Source organism: Tympanuchus pallidicinctus, unplaced genomic scaffold (genome assembly GCF_026119805.1).
Source record: "Tympanuchus pallidicinctus isolate F22 unplaced genomic scaffold, pur_lepc_1.0 scaffold40, whole genome shotgun sequence".
Lineage (NCBI taxonomy): Eukaryota > Metazoa > Chordata > Aves > Galliformes > Phasianidae > Tympanuchus > Tympanuchus pallidicinctus.
In genome coordinates this window covers 545,992-571,811 of record NW_026294759.1, presented here as the reverse complement: position 1 = coordinate 571,811, position 25,820 = coordinate 545,992, and the positions used below count along the sequence as shown (strand labels likewise).

The window sequence follows — 25,820 nt, the reverse complement described above, 5'->3', positions numbered from 1 at the left end:
TGTATTGGTGAAATCGTTATTAAATAAGTAACCTTGGGGAAAAGAGTATGGTGAGTCTAAGTTGTCAGATTGTTGTTTTGGAAGCACTGCAGAGTGAAGATCTTTGTCTCAAACAAGATCCCACTTGTTCTTCTACAAACACACTACTACCTACAAACTGGGCAAAAGCAGCTCTAGAAACAAATTGAGTTCGGCCTCTGGGCAAGGAAGTATGAGTGTGGAAGAAGGATGTAATCATGACCTATGGCTGTTCGAAGTGGTGATGGGGGCAGGCGGGGAAGTAACGTGGAAAACACTTGACTAAAGGGATATTTGTTTCTTGGTAAGAATGTGGATAAAACTAGCAAATGAGAGAACTTCTGATAGCCTTGCCAACTAATATTTCAGCCATTAGAAGTTTTACATCCTGCAGGTGTTTGTCAGAATTAATTTCTGTGGTGCTTGTGAATGGGAAGCAGTCTTTGCTGACTGCAGAGATGAGCTGAGTGGGCCCTTTGTCAGGAGAAGGCGAAGACAGAGTGCTCTAAAAGGAAAGCAAGCTGGGAGCTTAGTCAGCAGTGTAGGCAGGGACAGTGGCTTCTCCAAAAAAGGAAAGTCCTGTGGAACCTACACACAAAGGTAAAACAGGTGAGGATGAGGATTCAGATCAACAGGGTATATTGCCAGGCGTAGTTGTGGCTGTACTGTAGATCAGATAGGGATCAAGGGTGAGAGCCTTAGCTTGGATATAGCTATAGCTTGTGGGCAAAGGGTGTTTGGTAACTGTTGAGTCATGGCCTGAACCACTGATTGAGCACCTAGGGAAAGGACCCAGTCAGCTGTGGGAGCACGGGTGAGAACAGCTCACCTGTGTAATTGGAAGGGATGGAGCCTGGCTCCACCTCTCTTAGACTTCATTTAAGGGCTGACTGCCACTGTGGAAGGATATCTGGTTGGAGATCCCTCCCTTGTGGAGACTTTCCTCTGAGCCTAGATCTTCAGAGATGGTTGAGCACCTCTTCTTTCTCTTTGTAATACCATCCCTGTTCTTGCAGCCGTAGCTGATATTGCCTCCTTAATGGACACATTCAGTAGGGAGATAAAAACCTATCACTGTGTCCTAGATTTGACAAGTGCATTTCTCAGTATTCTAGTTGCTGAAGAATTGCAAGGCCAGTTTGCATTCATGTGGGGAGGTGGGCAGTGGATCTTTCAGGTCCTGCCACAAGGGTATTGTACATTCAATATATTGCCATAACCTAGTGGCATGTGACCTGGCAAATTAGGAAAAACTTAATAATGTTAACTTGCACCATTATATTGGTGATCTGTTGACATCTGATTCATTGGAGGCGGTAGGACAGGTGGTAGATTCATTAACTACCTATCTGCAAGAAAGAAGATGGGCTACGAATCCTCAGAAGAGTGCAAGGTCTGAGCCTGGGGTGGTTTGGTCAGGAAGTCCTACCCGGTACTGTAATAAATAAGGTTCAGGCATTCCTAGTCTCCGCAACATCAAAGCAGCTGCAGGAGTACTGAAGTATATTGCAATATTGGTGTTCCTTTATACCGTATTTGGTGCAGCTGCTGAGACTATTATAAAAATTAATTAAAAAACAAAAGGGGCAACTGTGAGACTTGGGGAGAACAGAACATAAGGCTTTCTAACAGGCAAAATTGGCTGTTAAACAAGCCCAGGCATTGGGTGTATTTAACTCTACCCTCCCAGCTGAATTGAATGTTCATGTCACTCAGGATGGATTTGGCAGGGGCCTGTGGCAATGCCAGGGTTCTGTTTGCACCCTCATTGGGTTCTGGTCTCAGATCTGACCCACCTTCCTAAGAGAGGGGTGGCCCAAGCACAGTGGTGGCATGAGGGATAGCCAGAGGAGTAGTCTGTCTTCATCACCAGTGAAAGAAGAGCTTCAAAAGATCTTAGGCCCAGTGATGTGTTGCAGCGATGTGCTGAAAGAAACATTGGTTGTTCCACCAGAGAAGAGTTTCATTCAGGAGGGGAAATATCCCATTCTTGAAGATGCCTGGTACATGAATTGATCCAGCAAGGGCAATCTGAGCAAATGGAGAGCAGTAGCATACCGTCCCTTAACTGAAACAATCTGCTTCTAAGAGGGGGATGGTCAGAGTAGCCAATGGGCAGAACTGTGAGGTGTATGGATGGTCATAACCAAGGAACCTGGTGATGGTATCCTGAACATCTGCGCAGATATAACTGTTGAGTAATGGCCTGAACCACTGATTGAGCACCTGGGGAAAGGGCCCAGTCAGCCCTGAGAGCACAGGTGAAGGCAACTCACCTGTGTAATTGGAAGGGGTGGTACTTGGCTCCACCTCTTAGACCTTATTTAAGGCTGACTGCCACTGTGGAAAGATATCTGGTTGGAGATCCCTCTCTTGTGGAGGCTTTCCTCTGAGCCTAGATCATCAGAGATGAGTGAGCACCTTTTCTTTCCCTTTGTAATACCATCCCATCTGTCTTAGTCCCTTTGCTGTTATACCCCTGTATCGCCCTTCCACTGCGTTAATCTTTTTGATTGTAACAGGTGTTGCTGAGGTGTCTCCAAGCTGGATGTGTTTTTTGTGCTGGACTTCAGTCCAGGCTGCCAGTTCCCCAGAAGGCATAATAAGTGCATGGTGCTGCGTCTTTACTGGGGCAATCTCAGACATGGGCATAGATAGGGATAAATCATTTAGAGCAGCTCTGTGAAAAAAGACATGGGGGTTCTGGTGGATAAAAACCTTGATGCAAGTCAACAGTGTGTGCTTGCAACCTGGAAGGCTGGGCTGGATCAAAAGAGTGGCCAGCAGGGCAAGGGAGGTGATTGTCTCCCTCGGCCCTCATCAAGCACTATTTAGAGTACTGCATCTGAACTTGGGGCCCCCAGTGCAAGAAAGATGGAATTTGTTGAAGTATGTTCAGAAGAGGGCCAGTAAGATGATCAGAGGGCTAAAGCAGCTCTGCTATGAAGAGAGGCTGAAGGAGCTGGGCCTGTCTCACTCCAATTTATGGGAGGGAGAGGAGGTTCTTTGATATATGTATGCCTGATGTGAGTTTAAGAAACAATGGTTCAAATGTTGGTCTGACCAGTTTATTACAAATTGTAGTTGTTCAGGGAGATGGAAAAGGGAAGAAGGACAATAAAAAATATAGGAAATAGAAGCAAGGAGTTCTTGTAGGAAACAAGAGGGAGGTAATCACCACTGTGGGTCCAATGTGGTTCATAGTTCAGTTGTGGTGGGTTGTCAGGCGTTGTTCCATTGATGATGACAGTGATCATGGCGCTAACTTCCGCTGGCAGTACAAACTTAAGTCCAAAGTGGTTGAGTCAGCTCTTCTTGGAGGGACAGCTTCTGGCTTTTGGATCTCAGCAGGAACTCCTTTAGTTCCCGTCTCCTTGGCCTTACCAGCTGATAAGAGGGAGTATGCAGGCATCAACTTGAATCTTGCCTTCACAGGATGCAGTGGTATCATCTCCCAGTCTCCCATAGCAAGCTGGTGTTATTTACTGGCTGGATCTTCTGCCAGTTCTCCAGTCCTGAGCACTCCCTTCCAAAGGTAAACAGCTCCAAAGACATGCTTTCAAATGTGAAATTGTCCATATGGTGATGTTGATTGCCACATGCCTACACCCACCTCTCATCTCCTAGATATTTCAGTCTTATCACAAGAAATACTTTGGGTAGCAAGCTTTGAACCAAAAAACAAACAAGGGTTCTCACAGTCTCTTCAGCCTGGAGTAAAAAAGGCTCTGGGAAAGCCTCATTGCAGCCTTTCAGTATTTAAAGGGAGCCTATAAACAAGATGGAGACTGGCATTTTACCATGTAGTGATAGGATAAGGGGAAGCAATTTTAAATCTCCCCTCTTCTAGTTTAGGTTAGTTGTTAGGAAGAAGTTCTTTACAAAAAAAGTTGGTAAGGCACTGAAACAGATTGCCTAGAGAAGTTATGGCTGCCCCATCCCTGAAAGTGTTCAAGACCAGGTTGGATGGGGCTCTGTCCAGCCTGATCTAGGGGATAGCAACTCTGCCTGTGCAGAGTTGTAATTGGATGATCATTAAGGTCCCTTCAAACCCTATGTATTTATGATTCTAGGAACGTATGCTTGGAGCCCTGACACTTTTGTAGTTGTAGCCTGATCAAGACTACTCACTGTCATCTGTTTTTGCACAGCTGCGTTTGCTCAGTGTTTGCCAGACAACAAAATTCTAGTAGTTTTGAAGGTATCACGGAAATGTTGTTGTGGTCTGGGTAAAGGTGAGAAGTCTTACCTTAATCCAGGTGTTTGATTGCCAACAATGGCCTAGAAAAATGTTCTTTCTTTCTTTAGATCTAGGAGTGAAGTTGTTATTGTTTTTTGATGAATGTGGTGGATTTACTGGGTAGGTCCTGGCAGGCAGAAAATGAAGGGTCATGTCTTGTGGTAAAGCTTGACTAACCTTCTAGTAGTTACTTTAAGCAAAAAGAGTTGACCAGTTTCTTTGGATTAAGAGAAGTTTCAGGTGAGGTATAGCGATGGAAGGTGCTGGCTTATATTCTTCCTTGTGCAGCCCGGAAGCACAGATAATTGAAAAACAGTTCATGAGGAAGAGACCTTTGTCCTCCCTGGAGCTCTTCACGTCCTCATGCCCTTCCTCACGGTGGGGCCTGCTAGTGGTAGTGTGTTACGTTGTAGCATAGCTCTATGTACAATGTAAATCCTTTCTTCCTTTCTGGATTCACCAGGAACAGTCTTTAGTTTTATCTGGATCTACAGGACAGAGAAGTTATCTGTGACAGTCTGGAGAAAAGAGTGCTGAGGGAATGCCTTACAGCTTAGAATCATAGAATCACCAAGGTTTGGAAAAGACTTCAAGATATCCAGTCCAACCATCCACCTATCACCAGTATTTTCCTGCTAAACCATGTCCCTTAGTATAACATCTAAATGTTTCTTGACCACCATCCTCCCGTGGTCCAACTTGAGACCCTTCACTCTATTTCTACTGCTAGTTGTACTAGAGAAGAGACTGACCCCCACCCTGCCCCAGCCTCCTTTCAGGTAGTTGTAGAGAGCTATAAGGTCTCCCTGAGCCTCCTCCAGGCTAAACAATCCAGTTGACTCAGCCACTCCTCAAAAGATTTGTAATCCTGACCCTGTGCCAGCTTTGTTGCCCTTCTCTGGGCATACTCCAGGCCTTCACTGGTGGGGTGGATGTGGGGAGAACAGTGGATGTAATCTACCTTGATTTTAGCAAGGTGTTTGATGCTGTCTCCCCCAGCATCCTTATAGAGCAGCTGAGGAAGTGCGTGACAGGTGAATGGACAGTGAGGTGGGTTGAGAACTGGCTGAGTTCAGAGGGTTGTGATTGGCAGTGCAGTCGAGTTAGAGGCATGTATTCTAGCAGCAGAAGCTTCCTGGAGCCTTCTCTTTTCTAAGCTAAACAAGTTCAGTTCCCTCAACCTTCCTTTGTAGGATAGGTACTCCAGCCCTCTGACCCTCTTAGTGGCCCTCCTGTGAACCAGCTCCGAGAGCTCCACATCCTTCCTGTACTGGGGGCCTCAGGCCTGGGCACAGTACTCCAGATGGGGCCTCACAAGAGCTGAGTAGAGGAGGACAATCACCTCCCTCTCCCTGCTGGCCACCTCTTTTTTAATGTAGCCCAGAACACAGTTGGCCTTCTGGGCTCATGTCCAGCTTCTCATCTATCAATTCTGTGTTCTGTGATTGGAAGACCCCACTCACAGCTGTGCAGTAACTACTCCTACTACAGCCACACTATATATATATTGCAAGCATGGACTTTCAAGCTATAATAGAATTTTCTTGCTGTGTATAGACTCGTGAAGAAATGGAGATGAAGACATCCATTAGAAGACACAAAACATAAGCAAACAGAACACACAGACATGTATACGAAATAAAATCAGTATGAGCTTTATTGATTGGGGAATGGAATCTGAACCTGAAGTGATTCATCCTTTTAAAACAGCATAAAACTGCTGAGCTCTAAAAGGGTGCTAACATGTTTTAATGAATGATAGAATCACCAGGGTTGGAAAAGACTTCTGAGATCATCCAGTCTAACCATCCACCTACCACCCATATTTTCCCACTAAACTATGTTCCTTAGTACCACATCTAAATATTTCTTAAACACCTCCAGAGACAATGGCTCAAGGCTTATGAAATATGTTGGTACTTGTTATGTTATGTTATGTGAACAATAGATTCTCAGTCTAGAGACAGTTTTAGATCACTTCCCATGTATGCATCAATAGAAGGAGGTGATAGAGCCTTCTACTAGAATAAGGAGCACACTTGCATTCAGTAAGATTTAGTTTAGAAAGTGATGCAGAAAGAAGTGGCTCACCCTTTCCAAAGGCTCATGGAGTCTTGAGGAGGGCAGTTTCCAGATAGACATGCCATTCCTTAGCTGCTAACTCTTACGTGAAAATGAGGAGGTGTGGACCTGGTCCATGACTTCTGGTCATTCAGATGCACTGCTTGCTCCCTTGGTTAGCCACGCCTTCTCACCTGGTGCTCAATCATTGGTTCAGACTGTGAACTAGCAAGTCCAATACACAAGGTAATAATTACGTTCATGCTAATAATCAAGAAAATCACACTGTAGGATGTAGTAGTTATTGAAAGTCAGCTTAATTTTCAAACTGCTGTTATCTATAGCTAGCTGTGTGTCCATATCCAGGCTTCAGCCCCTGAAAATTCACTGAAGTTGTCTCTGAGCACAGGAAGATCTGTCAGCAGTCTGTGATTGTAGCACTTGATTGCATAACTATGTTTATCCATTTGTGACTGAGGTCTATATCACTTGTGTCTGGGGCAGGCTAACAAAATAACATGCAATAGCTTGCCTTTTCTTTCCCAGGCATTATAGGATGGCAGCAGTAATGCATGACGTGGTGGAGGCAGCTGGCTTTCCTAAGAGGCAGGATTTTTAATCCTTGAAGCGGTCTGAAGAGACATTCACTGAATAAATTCATTGTTTGCATTTTGTGGCCTTTTTACTGAGCCTTGTGCTTTCAGAATGTAAGAGAGTGCAGTGCTCCCTGTTTCTTCTAGCCTGCCTGCAAGCATGTCTGGATTGTTAACAAGTGCGACTAGGGAATGCATGTTCAGTTTAACCTTTAACAATGTGATACCACCTGCTGCTGAACCCCTTCACTGCAGGGCTTCTGGTAGTCCTTGGTCTTGTCCATCTTCTCCAGGGACAAGCTGGAATCCAGGCAGTTGGGATGGGTGGAATGGTGGCAAGTAGCTAAGATCTGGCTAGCCCTGAAGAAGTGCTCCCTGCAAGGAAATCATGGCTCGTATCTGTTATTGAGAACATGGTGACTCTTGGGTTGGCTGCCTGTGGTGATTTCAGGGGTGCATGTCAGGGGTGCAGTTTAGGGGCTGGACCTAGGTGTAGAACAAGCCATAAAACAGAACTGCAGCAATAGAAGGTGTCCTCAGCAACATCCTGAATCTGCCTTCATTCCCACAGCCATCATAACTTAACCATTCTAACATTTTCATTAACAATATAAAACTGATCTCTGGTCAAGTTTACAGAAGCATGGTTTAAACATTTTTATTACATCTCTCTTGACAGTTCGACCATCATTGAAATTATATCTACCAAATACAGAAATTTTCTGCTCTCCTGATGACCTGTGCACCTTATTGCTCTTGTGCACAGATTGTGTAATGTAGGTGTACAATCAATGGGTGTACAATTGTCCAATCAATAGGTGTACAATCAATAGGTATACCGAGGTTACGCTTAGTAAGATTACACAGTGGAAAAATAATAAAAATCAATGGAAATACTCATCAGTGTCATAGGCTCGCAGTAAACACCACAAGGAGCTATCTCCAGAAGAAGATCCATCCTGGTGGCAGTCAGCACTTAAATGGGACTGTGCACTTAAATTCTGACTCATTGCTCGCCTCAGGTGATCAGTCAGAGGTTCAGGCTGTGACTCAGCAGTTCCCATAAACAGACCTCAGGGCGAATGCTGTTAAGTGTTAATTCATCCATTATTAGTGTCATTAGTGACAATTCTGATATAACTAATTGTAAAGTTCATTTTGGTATAAACTTAAGAAAGCAAATCTGACTGCAAAAAAATTAAAACCATTTACTGAAGAGTTTATTAAGCAATGCATGGAAAGCACGGCACACATAATATGTCCAAAGCAGGTTTTTCTAAAATTAGTTTGTCTTGCCAGACTACAGCCAAGTGAATATAAGAAAATTTGGTGTCTTTAAAAGACACAACTACATCTCCCCATTTGTATGAAACAGTAAAAAATACATTCAAGTAATTTTCTTTAACCTTTGTCAACATATTTGTTAAAGCTACTGACAGCACCCTACCAATGGCTGGTAAAAAAAAAAAAAAGGGACTTATAAAATTAAGAGAAAATAATGCAGTTGCCACAAGAAAAATCACACAATGAAATACTGTTGCATCAAACATTAAGAAAATGTATGTGAGAAAGCTTTAAAAATTGATAATATAATTCAAAAACATCATCAAAGCTCTGTATTTCATAATAAGGGATTGAGTCATCGTCAATTCCAGGAAATCCTTAAAAGTAAGAATGCTGATTATAGGGACACCATTAACTTTTCTGAAGCTAGGTGGCTAAGTAAAGGTAGAACACTAAAAATATTATATGATTTGAGAAATGAAATTAAGTCCTTTGTGGAGTCAGAAGGAAAATTTGTGTCAGAATGTGAAGATTAAAAATGGCTTACAGATTTAGCATTTTTGACAGATTTGGCCACTCACTTAAATGAGTTAAACATGCAGCTTCAAGATGAAAATGATCTCATCTGCTGTGTTTCCAACATGACTGTGTTTGAAATAAAATTTAAATTATGGCAAGCTCAAGCTACATCAAATAATTTCATGCATTTTGATATGCTGGCTTAAACACAGTCCTGTGAGCAGTGAGAAATATGCAGCCTTGCTTTCCTTTCTGAAAAAAGAATTTGAGAATAGGCTTTGAGATTAAAGAAAAACAAACTTTTTTTGTTTTTGTATTTGGGATTCCATTTCAATCAATCTAAATACACTACCTGTGAATTTTGTACGCAGCTGCAATCTAATATTCAGCTCAAAAAATTTATCATGTCTGATTATGAAACCTTATACATTATTACATATTTTACATGTGGCAAAAGATGATTCCCATTCACGCAGTATGGCCCAGGCAAGCAAAAAAGTTGGACACCCACGATACACAGCGTCCATACCTTCTGACCTCTGTTCTCCACAAAGAAGCATTCTTGAGCTTGCACTGCACAAAGCAATGATATCCAACAGGAGAAAAGCCCTAAGCTTCACAAGTTGCAACATATACGTGTTTTGTCATATTTTCTTTTTAAGATGGTTCCTAGAAAAATGTCATTCATCTACATTAATGCTTTCCTGTTTTGACTAAAATAAAATCAATATCTCAACAGTAGATCAATTTGAACTATCTGTTCATTTGACCTGTATAGCAAAATTTGTTTTGCATAAATCAGTTTCAGTCATACAACCATTTGTACCCTCCTCGTGCTTGTGCTGCTAAGAAAGATACCTATTTGGCATAAACTGCCAGTACAGAGTTGTTCTCTGTTAATGAGCATAGACAATCTTCTTTTGCTGTTATGGGTTAGGAAGTTTTAATGCAATAGTGCAGCAATAGCCTGTAGGACCCAGCTAACATATTAGCTCAACTAGTCACAAATGAAATGTTCCAAGCAATTGTTGCAGGAACATCTGAGATCCCAACATGGGATCAAGAAGAGTACTTCTGTGGAAACAGCACGCCTTACTAAAGACAAACAAGATGTCAAGTGGGGCCACGGTAGGCACAAGTTGTGGTAGTGCTCCATTTTCATCAAGCACATACAATAACAGTCCATTACCTATAAAGCTGTACACATGCCAGATTGTGCAAAACATGAGTGAGAACTCAGACATTGGTGTTATTTATAATTATCCTGTTTATGTCCCCAGTGTAGGAGGCAGAGGCCACAGAATTAAGGATGTATGAGGAGGAAATACACAACCCATCATAGATGAAGAGCAGCAGTTTGCTTTAGGGATAGAACAGCACATGCTAAGACACACGTGCCTGTTGTTTTATTACATGTTTTCAGCAACCTGCGTTGCAGAACTCTGCTCCACTGTGGTCCCTGTGTCAGGTCCACTAATTCTGAAGATTAAAATCAAGTAGCAATAGGGTTAGGAACGTATCTCAGAGTACAAAGAAACCAGCCTGTTCATCCCACCTCTACATAATATGTGGTTCCTGCACTGTCAACTCTCCACAGATAACAAATTCAAGCCCTGCTGCTGAAAACTTCCACTAGTTTGAGCAACACTGGTACCAAAGCACTACTGCAACTTCAGAGCTCCTGCCTCATTAGTCCAGTTATACACAAGCACTTAGTATTATATGGGAGCATGCAAAAATACTTCTGAGAGGTCACTAAAATGGAGAAAAACTTCCAGTGTAGTTACACAGTAGTCAGAGATGCAAGAATGCTGAGAAGTAACAGGAGTGCTCACTGTGACAAAGCAGGTTGTATCAATTTATTGCTTTGTGCTTCAATTTTCACAGCCGTAAGATACAGAGGACTGATGCTGTCCTCTATAAATATTTCATTAATTTATAAATGGAAATTGCAAAACAAAAAACAAGCTGCAATATTATGTAAAAAGTCCTGTTCTCCCAAAAAAGAGCAACAGATTTTTTGACCCAATGGCAAGATATCCTTTTCCTCCACACAAAATTCATTCTCCCTGTTAGGAACAGCTCTTGGATATTTTGCAGAGCATAGCACAGAAAGCTTTCAAAAAGCAGCTTTCAAGATCTTTAAATGTTATCATTTGCTAACACAAAAGCACCAAATTAATAATATTTGATCTCATACACAATCCTCTCAGGCTGCCATAATGGTGAAGGGACTGCTCCACGCATGCCCAATAAAACATTATACAAATGGGAGAAGATACGGATGTAATACAGCAGGTGAGTCTATTACTCCCATCCAAATTCAGCTGAGAGAGAAGAGACAAGCTGAGAATACTATCATGCAGGGTGAATGCTCAGTTCCAGTCAGAAGAGAGTTTCCAATGGGATGGCAGATGTTCACCTTGAATCTTGTAAGGGATTCTGGATGACAGTGTGGTGGTGGGCAGAGGAGTCTGTTCCAGGATTCTGACACTGCAAAGAGCTGTTAGGCTGTAGTTTCTCAGGAAAATACAGTGTTTTGTAAATCAGATCTTGGATTGCAGAAACATCACTTTTTTCTATAGAAAAAGAAAAAGACAATTGGCAGGGATTCTCAAAAGATTAAGTAGCCCTTCTCCTGAAGAAGTACCCTCCTGTTCTCTAGCACCAGCAGCTCTTCCTCTCTTTTTTCTTGTACATCCCTCATTCTGTGCACTCACCTACACCCAGCTCCTGCAGTAGACTGTCAAACTCTGGGTCATTCTCCAGGATTTTTAAAAGGTTGGTGGACTCCATTCTCTCCAGCTGCACATCCCAGTAGATGTAGATCTTCTGATTGAAGCTGACATAAACCAGGCAGGGACTGTTGCTTCCTTGTTTGCATGCATATAGGCCTACAAAGAACAGAAATATGGAAAATCTGTCTACTTCTCAAAATACAGAGAAGGCAAATAGGTAACTTCTCAGGATAAGACAACAAAGACGTTAGCAGAGAGCAGTAAGCACATTCATGGAAAGAACAGAGATGGACTTGGCTGTGTTAAGCCCCTCTGAGACATTTCAGTTGTCTCTAAACTGTCTTTAATGTATGCAGCTTGTGGATTTGCAAGCTGCTTTTTACAAGTCTAAGAGAAACAAATTAGCAAAGTCAAGACTCAGGCTGGCTCCATGGGGGTCTGTATCTCAAGCGAGAACAGCTTAGAAGACTACAAATTAAAAAAGCAATGGAGAAGAAAACACTGATAGCACTCTCAGATTGGACAGAAAAGAAAGGAAAAAAAAATAATAATAAAATAAACTAAACCAATCACAGCCATACCCCAGCATCACCCCCACTCATTCTGCTTTTCCCAGATTCCATCAGTGGGAAGACTAACTGTGCCTCTTCCTGCAGAATATACACCCCAGGAAAATTATTCCCCACTGCAGACAGACAAAAGATCACAGGTTCCCCAGAGGAGAGCAGTAACTTTTATGGAGAAATGTTGTGAGGGCTGGCTTTGCAGTCAAAATCCTCACCTGCACAGAATGCACTGACATTCTCATCTGCTTGAAATCTGGCAACTGTGCGATTGTGGTCGATGATATATGTCTGGCCATCCCATGCACAGGCAATTACCTCCTCACGTCCATTGCCCTGCAGGAACCATAGGATTAGCACAGACATCAGCTACTCCCAGAGGCAGTCAATAATCTTTCTGCTTATTCAAGAGGTAGAGCACTATTAAATGAACAAGATAACACTCATTAACTTGGAAATCAACTCTTCCTTCTCTATTACAATCCTTATGTATCCTATGAGCCCATAGGCTGTCAATTGGAGTATTGACAATTTGCAAAACTTTTTGATTTTGCAATGAGATAAAAGAGCAGTTCAGGGATGGAAAAATTCATAGCAAGGCACTGTGCTCACTAGGTCAAATAGGCAGACACAACTCAAACTCTTGGAGGAAGGCAGACTGACACGAGTGTAGAATGTGCTGGCACAGTCAGAGCTTTCAGTGTATCATCCTGCAATAATCCCAGCATTTTTTCAGCTGAGTCATACTCTGTGGGAATACAAGAAAGACTATTCAGAGCAGCAGCTGTGAACGTGAAGAGAAAGCAACACTGAGAACCAAGGACATCTCCAGAAGAAGAAAAAAGCAAAGTCAAGTAAGCTGTGTGATGGCCTCGTGATGATGGCCTTGATTGGAGGAAGAACTTGTTACCAGAGACAACTCATGGCTCTGACTGGATAACTGCCTGTGTGCAGTTAAGGAGTGTTAGTGGAATGTTTTGTTGACATGTAAAGGTGGTGGGAAAGTTAAAAGAGAAAACTTGTGAATGTATACAAGGGATGTTAGAACCTGCAATAAACAATTTGCATCATTCCAAGTTCGTGCCTCAGCTGCTGCAATACTATCTCTGCCCTTCCAAAATTTAAACATAGAAAAGTTATGTTGAACTTTTGTCTTCACTCCTTCACTCTCAGACCTATTCACATAGTACTCACAGTAACATCCAGCTTTTCCAGCGCAAATAGCTGGTGATCAACCTGCACAGACCAGAGCAGCTTGTCTGCCCCTTCCATGAGTTTCAGTGTCCCTGAAGAGGAAAAAAAAGATTGTCCTGAAAATATTAAAAGGCTTAAATATTAAATATCTGCTAACATTGGGCCCTGTGTACTTCTTCAGCCCTCATGGTCTGCTAATGGAGGGGAGAGCATAGTACAGACTGTAGCTGACAGGAATCTCATTTCTGGGAGGGATAGTAGTTGATTGCATTTTCAGCAAAGCAAAAGGAAACAGGAAGAAATGGCAGCAGCTCTACTAATTGGCTTGCACCCTAAGAAGAAACTGTTCAAACACGATCCCTGGATACAATACATCAACAGGTCTCGCATGAGACCACGTAAACTAGAATCCTCTCATCATGTCCCATGGATCATACAATCTCAAGAGAACTGGTATCAGCTGAAAAGTTACTGGCTAGTAGTATAGAAGTGGCCTCCTGGATGCTAAAATCATTCTAAACACTTACCTCGTACCATTTTCCTATTTTCCAGAGGTACTGTGAAAATACCATGGAGGCTAGTGGGAGATGCAGACCTGAGACAGAAGGTCATATAACATAAACATGAATCTAACCTCACTATGCCCTCCAATCTCAGTACGGCTCATGAAGGAATCATTGTGTGACTGGAAGCCTTGCCCATTGAGGCAGCTTCACAGTTAAGGCCCAAACAAGATTCAGAAACTCCCTAGCAGAACATCATAGAGCAGATGGACATCTAGCCCATATAAGCCAAGTTGCCTACCTGGAAACAGGGACACACAGCACCTTGTCTCCACACAGCTGCTTTTTGAACAGAATCCCTCCATTCAGTTAATTAGTCTGTCCTATCACTTCTCAGTCTGCAATGGAGCAGAAAAATATGGCTCCAGGCCAGTGTGAGGCAAGCTCTTCACTAACAATACTTGAGTTTCAGCATCCATTTCCTTTAATACTTTTAGAAACAACACAAATCCCTTCAAATACAAAGGCATATCTCTGCTATGGTTTACAGGCTCTTGTTTACATGCACTGCACTGCCAAATTGGCATCTTAAACAGTAGTTTAAGTATTGGGTAAGCATGCAATGCAGCTTAGGAGTAAGCAGATGCTAATTCTAGTTTCAAGCTTTCCGTTTTGGGCCAAGCTTTAACAGTTCTATCCCCATAGGCCACGGTGCCATATGTTTAATAAATGTTTGTAAAATGCTTTGAAATCCACAGATGAAGAGATTGTAACAGCAAAAAAGGGAGATACTAATAAGACACTGAAAAAAGAAGAAAACAAATGTCAGAAGAAGGAGCTAGTCAAATTCTTTTGTGTGCATCAGGAAACATTTCTGAAGCCCAGTTCCCTCTTGTTTCAAAATCAAAAGCACTGCACACTTGTTCCCTACTTTTAATTAAGGACAAGCCTTGGGCTTTCTCACAGGCCCTTCTTCCGGGACAGTGGCAGAACTTACCATCAAGCGTACAAAGGGCAAAGAGACCCGAGCCATTACCCACACTGGAGTACCCTGTAAATGCAGAAGAGAATTACAGTTGAAACCTATTTATGAGCATTGTTCCTTCCCTCTCCTGAAAAAAAAAAGATGCAAAACAACAAGCTGACCCATATTGCCTCCTTTTTCATCCAGTCTTACAACTTTGCGTAACAAGTATCTGCAGTCTTGCAACCAATCCTACCTCATGCCAGCTTTTATTAGTAGAGCACAACTGTCAGTGTAAACTCAAGAATCCAGCATCTTTAGTTTGCATTGATATGGGCATGTCTGGCTCTGCTGACTGCTTCCAGGAATTTATGCCAAATGTATGCAGACCTTCAGCAGTTCTGGTTGCAGTTAACATCATCAAACCCTCTATACGCTCCAAAAATGCACAAACACAGGCACAATAATCACAAAGGGACAATGTGGATAATAGCCTAAGCTAAATGAATATCACAACTATACCCTCACTGCTTCCCTCAGGGATAGGAATGTTGCCTTCAGTTGTTCAAGAAACAAGAAGAAAAAGCAGATCCCGCTAGAAGGACTACATTTCAGTCAAAGCGGCACAAAAGCACCTTCATGTCAGCTCCTGAACGAGTCTGCCGAGATCATGCTACCAATATTATTATTTCCACTAGATGAAAACTGAACAGAAACTGTGGTTCCCACTCAGCAAATGCTGCTCAGATGCTACAGAGCTCTTGCTTTGAGGGTAGATTAGACATCTGTCTCAATGCTCGTGCACCCAGACCTGGCTTTATTAGTTCCCACAGCTGTGAACTTCCTGCAAACAAACAGTTCCTCTCCAAAGCCTGCGTATCACACAATTGTGCACAGGACTAGCAAAACCCAAAGACATGACTTTCCTGACCACCACTTCAGTAAACTCTCTACCTGTCCACTAGTCAGAAGAGACATGCAAGATAAAAGTTTTGGAAGTGATATCACACTTGGTGGCAGAAGGCTAGAGCTGTTTTCAACTACAGCTGCATTTTATGTTTGCACTGACAATGTTGAAGGAGGCACAGTCTCCTTGAGGTCTGCAGCAACCCAGGAAACGTGGCAGTCAGTGGCAAGACAGCAGAACTGAAAGGAATTTCATGGTCTTCCCATACAGCTTTCCCAAAATGACACTATACTGTAAGCCTACTTGCGCCACCATGCACAGCTCCAGGCTACAACACTTCAGAACACAGAGTACCCTATTTCTATAGGGTTAGCTGGTTCTATACAGTTAGCTGGTTGGGTGCTATACTGCCTGTAGCTGACATTCATCTAGACGCACTCTGTTCTAAATGATCTGCTGTGTCCTCTACAAACTGGTCAGCATGACATACTTTAGCTGTCTCACTACTGCTGTTCCAGCACCAAGGGGCTTTTTACAAACTTCTCATCCCTTATTCTGCAGGTTTTGTATGCAGTGAAATAAGTGATTTCATGCTCCAGTGATCATGGTACTCACAGCAGCTGAAATGCTGAAAATATGACAAGCTTAGCAACTGGGTAGGAGCTGTACTTTGCGGAGCAGGGAAGGGATGGGGGGAGTGTTTGGTCAGTTGTCCTTCTCCCTCAACTCTAATCACACTACACAGCCTAATTCCTCCGCAGACAGCAATGCAGATGATAATTCAAATGCACATCAATTCCAGCCAGTTGCAGACATGGAGGGAAAAAGCATGGGTTGCTTTGAATCTTCTTCCTTGCACTATGGAGCATATAAACAAGGGAGTGTGAAACTTGCATGCTCTGTATGTACAACATTCAGCATATTCAGCCAGTTTCATGGGGGAAGCACTGGCAGCACGTAAGAAATGCTTGGATACAAAAGCAGTAGGTTAGGGCTGAGAGAAGCCAGCAGCTATAGATAACAGTTGAACAGTATAAACTGAAAGGAGACAAAGGACAGCAATAAAAATGAAATGTGGAAGCAGCTCTGGAGGGGTTGGGATCCACAGGCAAAAGAAGGCAGGATATAGCTGTTAGAGGAATCAAGTGCTCAAATGCAAGAAATTAAAAATGATGCTGTGGAAAGGAAGAGATGCATCTAGGTAATTAAGAAGAGGGCAGAAGCTGCAGTCATGCAAAAGCAAGGATCTAGTATATCTGCAGGAGAAGGGCTTCATAGACGTTCAAGATGAGTAAATGTAAGCAAGCAGAGGATGCAGGTAAACTTGTGCTGAGTGACGAATAACAAGGGAAGGTCTAAAGTCTGTAAAAAGTTCAAAAACAAACGTTTAGCTGTTCTTTGGAGGCAGACCAACAGGAGATGAAATCCTTCTGTTCTAGCATCTAACTCCTGAAGTTTTTAATTTTCAGCCTCTGGAAATCTAATTTCACACTGGACTGACATTGAAAAAATATCACAGGCAACTGTTGAGGCAGAGGCTGCAAGCTCTTAATTTCTCACCTTGGCCAATACTACCAATCAGATGAGTGGAAACATTCTTATTGTGAATCCGACCAGATGTTTGGTGGAGAATAACATCTCGAACAGGGGCCTCTCTAGAGAGAAAAGAGGCAGGCATCAGGAAAGGTTATGAGATCATGCCTGGTCCTGTGTCAGGACAATCTGAAAAGCAGAATACTCCAGAACTCTCCAAGTCCACAGATGGATAGAGTCTGTGCACAGGCCCTTAATGAAATACTCAAGAACAATATGCTATTCCCAAAGCAAAAAATGACAGATTGCTCTAAGCAGGGGACATTTCAATCATCAGTAAAAGGATTATTTGCTGACAAAAAGCAATGAAAAGAAAGCACACCATCTCAGGAATGATAGAAATTTGCTAATGATTAAAAAACAAGACCTAGTGATTTGTAGCATCAGAAAAGTGGAAAGAACTCAAGTAGGTCAATAAAACATCTATTCTGAACAAGGAGATTGGTGTTTGTTTATTTTTTTTTAAATTTATTTTCTGTCACATGTGTCTGAATGCTATTCATTCAGGAAAACTTTCTGTCTATGTCTGTCCAAGTGAGTCAGAGATCATGTCTGGGCCTCAGTTCTGGCCAGGAAGATACTTACATTTCATTAAGGTCTCTAAGACATCAAGACTTGCCCAGCTTCCATCCTGCACATTTTCTGGGTCTGCCTTACTGTCCCAAAGAACAGCATAGGAATGCTTGATTTTCTCACAGTGGTGCCTCTAGGGACAGGGAAAATAACCTCACTGCCCATCTTGATTTCTCTGCTTGTAATTTACAGCACTGGCTGCCAGGTTCTTATTAGGAAATCCTGCCCTATCTGGAAGAAACCAGTAGTGTCTTTCCTGGGCTTCAGATTAATTGGCCTTGGCTCAGCCTTACAGATGCCACCCGTCCCACCATCAGACAGCTCCCCTGACTCCTTCTCCTTATAGAGATCTAGGTCACTCACTCCATGGCCAACTCGAGAAGAAGAGCAGGACACAACAAAAACAATATTCTTCTCTAGCATAGAGACCTGAATTCATGGGCACTTGGGTGTCAACAAGCTTAAGTCATGAACTCTCAGCAGGTAGTTCATTGCAGATACTGGCTTCACTAGGATGACAGCATTATCCCTCAGAAAGGCAGTGGTCGTGGTGCCCTCTTGTGACAGGCATCTACAGTAGAATCTCCTCATCTACTCCACGCAATCACTGTTCACCTGCTAGGGGAAGAGCTGTCTCTTCCCTCTATCATGGGTTGCTGCTCGGAGTCCCAGGTGCACAGCAGAATGGCATAACCGCAGCCTGGCTGGGACACCATCATCTCTGGTAAGCCATCAGGGCCTGGGTTCACAGAAAGGCTATCCACCTGTACTGACACAGGATAAACAAAGATAGAGTTGAACTGAAAACCTTACATAACCTAGAAGTTTCCACTGTGCAACTTGTACCTAAATCTAACTACAGCAGATTTTTTTCATAGAAGCTGAGCATAAACTGAACAAAGCCAGCTACAGGCAAAATATCCAAGTAAAACGGATCTTCACCTAGCAAAAGCCACTTAGGAACGCCCTTAGTGGAAAACATTCTCTAGTCAAGTGAGAGAAGCTAATGAACATCACACCAGCATCCCTGCGTGCACAGGGCAACTGCTAGGCAAATCTCCTTTCAAGCCATCAAGATGACAATTACTTTGTTGATAGGACTGAGAACTCGTACCTCTTCCCATATCCTTACCTGACCTTCCAGCAACCATTTCTTCAGCAGGATCAGCTGCCCACAGAGATGGTCTGAATTCTCCGACAAGTCCTCCCAGCGGAAGGCACGCACCACTCTATCAGTGTAACCTACCACCAGCTCACACTTCCCATCTCCATCTGCAGGGAAACCAGGAGACAGAAGGGCTCTCTTAGGCCTTCATAACTGCAAAAACCCCAACATCCATTAAGCACCATCCTTGAGGATCCCAACCCTATTACAAGAACTCACACTTTGGAATTTTTTTGTAAATTCTTGCTCAAGGACTGGACAGTCTTGTTAAAGCAACTGTTTCAGCTAGGTAGTCATTTTCTTCTACATGCTCATACGCTTTCTGTCTCCCCATTACCACTTCTTGCCCCCAAATCCCCTCACCCTGAACTCCCATCCTTGTTGTCCCACTCACCTATGTCACTGATTAGCATGACTTTGGTGTTGGCAGGAATATGCTGCTTGAACACTAGCTTCTGCTCTTCTGCTAGCTCATGGTGGCCTGAAGCATCTGGGTGCTTCGAAGGGGAAGTCAGATCAAAAAGATGAAACCAACCTTCTGCACTCACTGCCACTGCAAGATTCTAAGAGAAAAAGCGAACAGTCTTTGTATTACTTTTTTCTTTTAGAAATTGTAGCAGGGCAAGGGAAGATCAATGACTGCTACAAGGGAAAAAGAGACTATTTCTGGCCAGTTGTCACAGAGGTATCTCCAGATCTGTGTCTGTGACAGGGGTCACAGTCCCAAAAACAAAAACAAAACAAAACAAAACAAAACGAGAGAGGTAGGAAAAAAAAGTATTAACTGTTTACAGCTAGTCTGGCCCAGCCCTGTGACTAATGAGGCATGGCACATGCGGGCCAGCACCTCAGGAGAGAGAGAAAAGTGGGGGGAGGGAAATAGTAGATGGGTCTAAAAAAAAAAAAAACCAAAACAGAGCAACAGCAACAATCTGAGGAGTAATATTAATTTACTACATCCAACAAAATCAAACAAAATGAGAGAAAATGAGAGAAACAGCGTCCAAAACTAGAAGCCAGTAATGAGCGGTGTCCCTCAGGGGTCTGTCTTGGGACCAGTGCTCTTTAACATCATTATCAGTGACATAGATGGTGGAATTGAGTGCAGCAAGCTTTCTGATGACACCAAGCTGAGTGGTGCAGTTGACATGGTGGAAGGAAGGGATGCCATTCAGAGGGACCTCAACAAACTCAGAAGGTGGGCCTGGGTGAATCTAATGAGGTTCAACACAACAAACTGCAAAGTTCTGCACTCGGGCCGGAGAAATCCCAGGCATTTATACAGACCAGAAGGAGCAGTCCTTGAGAGCAGCCCTGTAGAGAAGGACCTGGGGGGTCCTGGTGGATGAAAAACTGAACATGATCCAGCAGTGTGCTCTTGCAGCTCAGAAAGCAAATGGCATCCTGGCTCCATCAGAAGAGGGGTGGCCAGCAGGGATAGAGAGGTGATTGTCCCTCTCTACTCTGCCCTTGTGAGGCCTCATCTGGAGTACTGTGTCCAGGTCTGGAGCTCCCAGTACAAGAAAGACAGAACTGTTGGAGAGGGTCCAGAGGAGGGCCACAAAGATGTTCAGAGGGCTGGAGCACCTCCCCTACAAAGGCTGAGGGAGCTGGGCTTGTTCAGTATGGAGAAAAGAAGGCTGGGAGGTGATCTCATTGCAGAATTCCAGTACCTAAAGGGAGCCTAAACAGGAGGGGAGTCAACTCTTTGAAAGGGTAGATAATAACAGGACAAGGGGAAATGGCTTTTAAGTTGAAAGAGGGAAAATGTAGGTTGGATGTCAGGGGGAAGCTCTTTATTATTAGTGGTGAGGTGCTGGAACAGGCTGCCCAGAAAGGTTCTGGATACCCTGTCCCTGGAGATGTTCAAAGCCAGGTTGGATGGGGCCCTGGGCAGCCTGGTCTAGTGTTAAATGGGGAGATTGGTGGCTGTACCTGTGGCAGGGGCCATTGGAGATTCATGACCCTTGAAGTCCTTTCCAACCCAGGCCACTCTGTGATTCTGTGATATCACGGCAGGCAAAAGCAGCCGGGGACCACATGCTTGTCAGCCCCCTGGACCAGGAAAGTGAGCCACGAGCTCCTCCTTTCTTCCTCTGGGCCTGAACTCCTCTAGGGAATGCTGCTCCTCTCCAAGAACCAAAATGCCCAAAAAAGGCAGTCCCCAGAACCAGGACAGTAATTCTTTAACTGCTACTGCTTTACATTATGATGTGGAATACCAATAACAAAAATCACAAACTCACAAACCACTCAGGTCCTGAAGGGTCCAAACGGCTCATCATTTTCAAAACAGGATATCAAGCTGATGTCTGCATGCAATTTCCAATACATGGCTTACTCTAACCTCACTTCAGCTCTGCTCTCCTATGGAGCACAATATTTTAGGCAGGGTGCCTAAAGTGGAATTTTTGACTTCTTAGTCATTTGTTTAATTCTTAAAAATAGCAAGCCCCCAGAAGAAGTCACACTACACCCACTAGAATTTGCTTGAAAGTCAAAACTATTCTATGTCTGTCTTGCTTAGGTGACCTGAAACACATACAGTCAAGCAGCAGAAGAGCCATGACCTGCAATAGCGCTCAGGACAGCTGGATAACAGCCAACAAGGAAAGGGAGTAATCCTTAAACCCCTGGAGCCTCATGGCATTCACACAGAAAGATGTGCTTATCAGTAAAGCTTCCTAAAGATAAGATCACTTTGCTCACTAAGACTTGTATGGTGTTTACAGACAGATGAGATTCAGGTTACATACAAACCCAAAAACAATTTTAAAATAGAAGCATTAAAATTCTGTGCATGAGGTCAGATCCTGGAGAGAAAACACTTACCATCTGCTCTCGTCCACACTCTTTGACAGACATGAACTAAATCTCCTAAGCACTTCCCATTTGTCCTACATACAAAGATGGGGGGAGTTTGATTGCTCTCACCTTTCCTTTATTGCATACATCTCCCACACCAACACATGTAAGCTGCAAGAGAAAAGAAGACCTTAAGAGTCCATCTATGAGAGAAGGCAACCCAAAGAAGCACTTTTAGATAAACCCCTGCCATATCCTCTCCTCTCCTCCTCAAGAGACTGTAGTCTCCTGAACTCAAACAGCCTTTTTAACGACAAAAAGAACTGCCCAGGACAGAAACACATAAGCAACACAACTGTCCAGAGCTCTGGACCAAAATTCAAAGTGCACAGGAATAGGTTCAAGGTGGGAGAAGCCCCAACAGAATTACTGTGTTTGTTCAGTTCTTCACTCATAATTTCTAGTCCAAAGGGCTTGCTGTAAGCAAGAGGGTCTTACATCACTAGATGAAAAGGATCAGAAGCCATTCTGACTGCCACTCCTCTCTAGCTTTCATGTTCCTAAGCAGTGATCGAGGACAATAATATGTACATACATTAAAAGGCCCAATCAGTTAAAAGCTTTGTAAAGAACTGACCATTCCTTGGCAGGATCGTACTGTCCAGGGTTTGCTGTCATCATTTTTGTACACATAGAGTTTCCCATTGGTGTCTCCTACCACTAGCTCGTTCAGCTGTACAAGAGAATTAGGTTAGCAAGAAGCTCACAATTGCAGTAACGTAGTACTCCCAGCATAGTGTGAATTACAGATCTCATATCTGAAATGGGTAAGAATCAGCAAATCAAGAGTTAAAAGCTTGAAACAGTAGAAAAGGTCTAAGAAAAAAAAAAAAAAAAAGAGTCCTCATTTTACACAATCAGACTAAACAGCTGACTTGGGCTTTCTTCATTCATCTGAGGAAGATGTGGAGAAAGTAATTGTCTAGAAAAAATCTGCAAGAACACAACACATTTACACTGGATCTTCAGCCTCACTAACAAACTGGCTAAACAAACTGGCTTTCTTGAAAGATGACTGCTGAATAGTCACCATCTCCTGCTAATGAGCCCACATATGCCATCCTCTGCATTACGTCTCTACTCCAGATTTTTACATAACTCCCCTAGCACATTACCCTGTGTAACATTAGTTCACATGGCTAGCTATGACACTTTCCAGGATAGCTTAAGAAGATTTGTCTATAGAGACAGTCTTCGTATACGTGTTCAAGCTAATCTCTTCCTAATTACAGCAAAATCAGACATTCCAAGAACAACCATTTGTGGAGCTGACGCTAATAGTGCTGATGCACATCCATCCAACACACAGATCAAGAGACAGTTATCCTCGACTTTATTCCATTAGTACTCCAATGCACGGCAACAAACTGTTTCTCCACAGCTTTGCACTTCCAGTCGTGCAACGGTGGCAACGTCTCTCCCTGGGACCAAAAGTTTATTTCCCTAAGAGCTTCACAACAAGTAGTGCCTACGACGTCCAATGGTAACGCAAACATTGATTGGCTGTAATCCAGTGACGCTAACATCCCGTTTACGAGCGACCTTCTCCGCCCGCCCCGCACTGCAGCCCCCTGCGTAGTCACGCTAGGCTCGCCAAGTGTGCCCGCCACGCAGCCCTGCGCCACCCGCCGGCTCAATGCCTGGAACAGATCCCGCCGCTACCGCGTCACGGTCGCACCGTGTCGTTGTCGGCGTCCCCCAGGCAGATGGCGTGCGGAAAGAGGCTGCCACAGAACTCGAGTGCCACGCGCTGCACGTAGCTGACAGACCGCATACCGCCGCTCGCTCCGCCGCCGGCCTCCAGCCTGGGACGACGGGAAGGCGATGGCGGCTCCGCGGGTTCGAGCGAGGGGTGATGACGTCAGCATTGAGAAGGGGCGGGGCGGGGCTGCGCTCTTCTCGACGCTGCGACCTCGCGAGGCGGCGTTCCGTGCTCCGCGACCGAGCTGTCTTTCGCAGTGAGAAAACGTGAAAACGTGAGAAAAGCCCTACTGTTATGTAGACCAGGTGTGAGATTCTTGCTCCAGCTCAGTGGGAAAGTATGCCATTGACTGCCTGGAGTGGTTTTCGCTCCCTTACGTTGTAGGCTGAATTACATCACTCGTTTACATTTTTACTTACGATAGTAAACCATACCTTAAAGATACTGTAAGAAAACAGCGTGGGATGAAAGACTTATACATTCAGAGAGACAGATAAGTGTAATTTACCAGTCAATACAATCTTTTATGAAGCAGTAGAAAAAAGTTAAAGAAGTTTTCTTTAACCTTTATCAACATACCTGATACAGCTACTGATGGTGCCCCAGCTGTTGTTGGTAAAAAGGAGGGACTTGCAAGATTCATAGATAATGATGCAATTACCTCTAACTCACCTTTGATAACATGTCACTGCATCAGGCATCAAGAAAATGTGTGTGTAAAAGCTTTAAAAATGGTTGTCATGCAAATCATCAAAGCCGTGAATATCGTAAAGCTTAAGAGCCTGAATCATCACCAGTTCTAGCAGTTCCTCAAAAGTATGGATACTGATTATGGGGTCATCATTTAAGGTGATTCAAGGTAAAACACTAAAAAACACTTCCTAGAATCAAAAGGAGAATTTGTTCTGGATTGTGAGCCATTTTCAATCTCCATATATTTAGAATTTTGGTGGATTTGACAGTTCATTTAAATGAGCTAAATATCGAATCATACAATCACCGAGGTTGGAAAAGAACTTCAAGATCACCTAGTCCAACCGTCCAATATTACTGCACTGAAGCATCTCTCTAAATACTCTAACATCTCCAGGGGTGGTGACTCCACAACCTCCCAAAACAGCCCAATCTAGTTCCTGACCGATCTTCTAGAGAATAAATTTTTCCTAATATCCAACCTGAACCTTCCCCAGCACATTTTCGAGCTGTTCCCTTTAGTCCTATCACTAGCTATGTGGGAGAAGAGGCCAACCTCCACCTCATCACAACCTCCTTTTTTTCAGGCTATTGTACAGGTCTCCCCAGAAACTCTTCTCCAGACTAAGCAATCTCAGTTCCCTCAGGTGCTCCTCCTAAGACTTGTGTTCCACATCCCTCACTAGGCCGATCTTAATTCTCAGTCCACCATTTATGTATTTCTCAATCCCTCCATTCACTTGGGAAATGATCAGGTCTATGTGTATTAACTGATAGCTTTATTTCATATTCAAATGAATTAAAAGGGAATGCACACCTCTGCTTCCAATCAAAGCAAGTATACAGTACGTAATTTTCTATCTGATCCATTAAATCATGCATCTTCAAGGTGAAAATCACGATACCCGTGCTGTATTTCAGACAATGACAGTGATGGAAATCAAATTATGGCAAATTCAAATTATGGCAAATAATCTCATGCATTTTTATATGCTAAGCACAGTCCCTTGCTAAGAACAGCAAAAGTGTTGTTTTAATAAAGGAATCTGAGAATAGGTTTCATGACTTGAAAAAAGAAAAAAAAAATAAAATCATTTTTTCGTACATTTGCAACTCCATTTTCAGCCAACAAACACAGTACTTGTAAATTTTCACAAGGAATGTGTAGAGTTGTAATCAGGCATTCAACTAAAAAAAAAAAAAAATTTAGTCTCTTTACTAAACTGTCATAAGCCCTCACTTACCAAAAAAATCCTTTGCTTCACAATTATACCTTATTCATCATTTGTGGCAGTACATACATTTATTGTCAAGGATGAAATACAGGAAGAGTAGTATTTCATCAAAAATCTTCGATGAACACTTGGAAAACTCACTAGGCCCAATGAACCAGCCTGATTAGTGCATTAGTTTCACAAAAACAAGGGCAAATATCCCAGTAGCCTTATGCTTTTGTTGTCTTTTTTTTATGTTTTAATAAAAATGCATTCCAAAATTGGTTGTTAAATACACTGAATTCATATAATTAGTATGCAACCCATGGCAATTCCTGTTTGCTCAATGCAGCCCAGACCAAGCTAAAAGGATGGACAACTATTAGTGTTTCACCAGTAGGATTTTCCTCACTTGAGCCATATTAAATGTT

General features: G+C 43.1%; 1 protein-coding gene across 2 annotated transcripts; it reads right to left on the bottom strand.

Annotated features, from left to right (window-relative positions):
- Positions 1-8,110: 8,110 nt before the first annotated feature.
- Positions 8,111-23,645, bottom strand: ITFG2 (integrin alpha FG-GAP repeat containing 2). 2 transcript variants are annotated; one of them, XM_052701810.1, is made up of 12 exons: positions 23,459-23,645; positions 22,358-22,453; positions 21,850-21,891; positions 19,310-19,478; positions 18,883-19,022; positions 18,366-18,514; positions 17,145-17,239; positions 14,711-14,764; positions 13,211-13,302; positions 12,235-12,352; positions 11,436-11,609; positions 8,111-11,294 (listed from the first exon to the last, which is right to left on the bottom strand). In XM_052701810.1, the coding sequence occupies exons 1-12, from the start codon at positions 23,552-23,554 to the stop codon at positions 11,134-11,136; spliced, it is 1,386 nt and encodes a 461-aa protein (XP_052557770.1). In that variant the 5' UTR covers positions 23,555-23,645; the 3' UTR covers positions 8,111-11,133. The 2 variants fall into 2 exon arrangements, with proteins under 2 accessions (XP_052557770.1, XP_052557771.1); XM_052701811.1 differs by lacking the exons at positions 22,358-22,453; positions 23,459-23,645 and having other exon boundaries at positions 21,748-21,851.
- Positions 23,646-25,820: the final 2,175 nt, after the last annotated feature.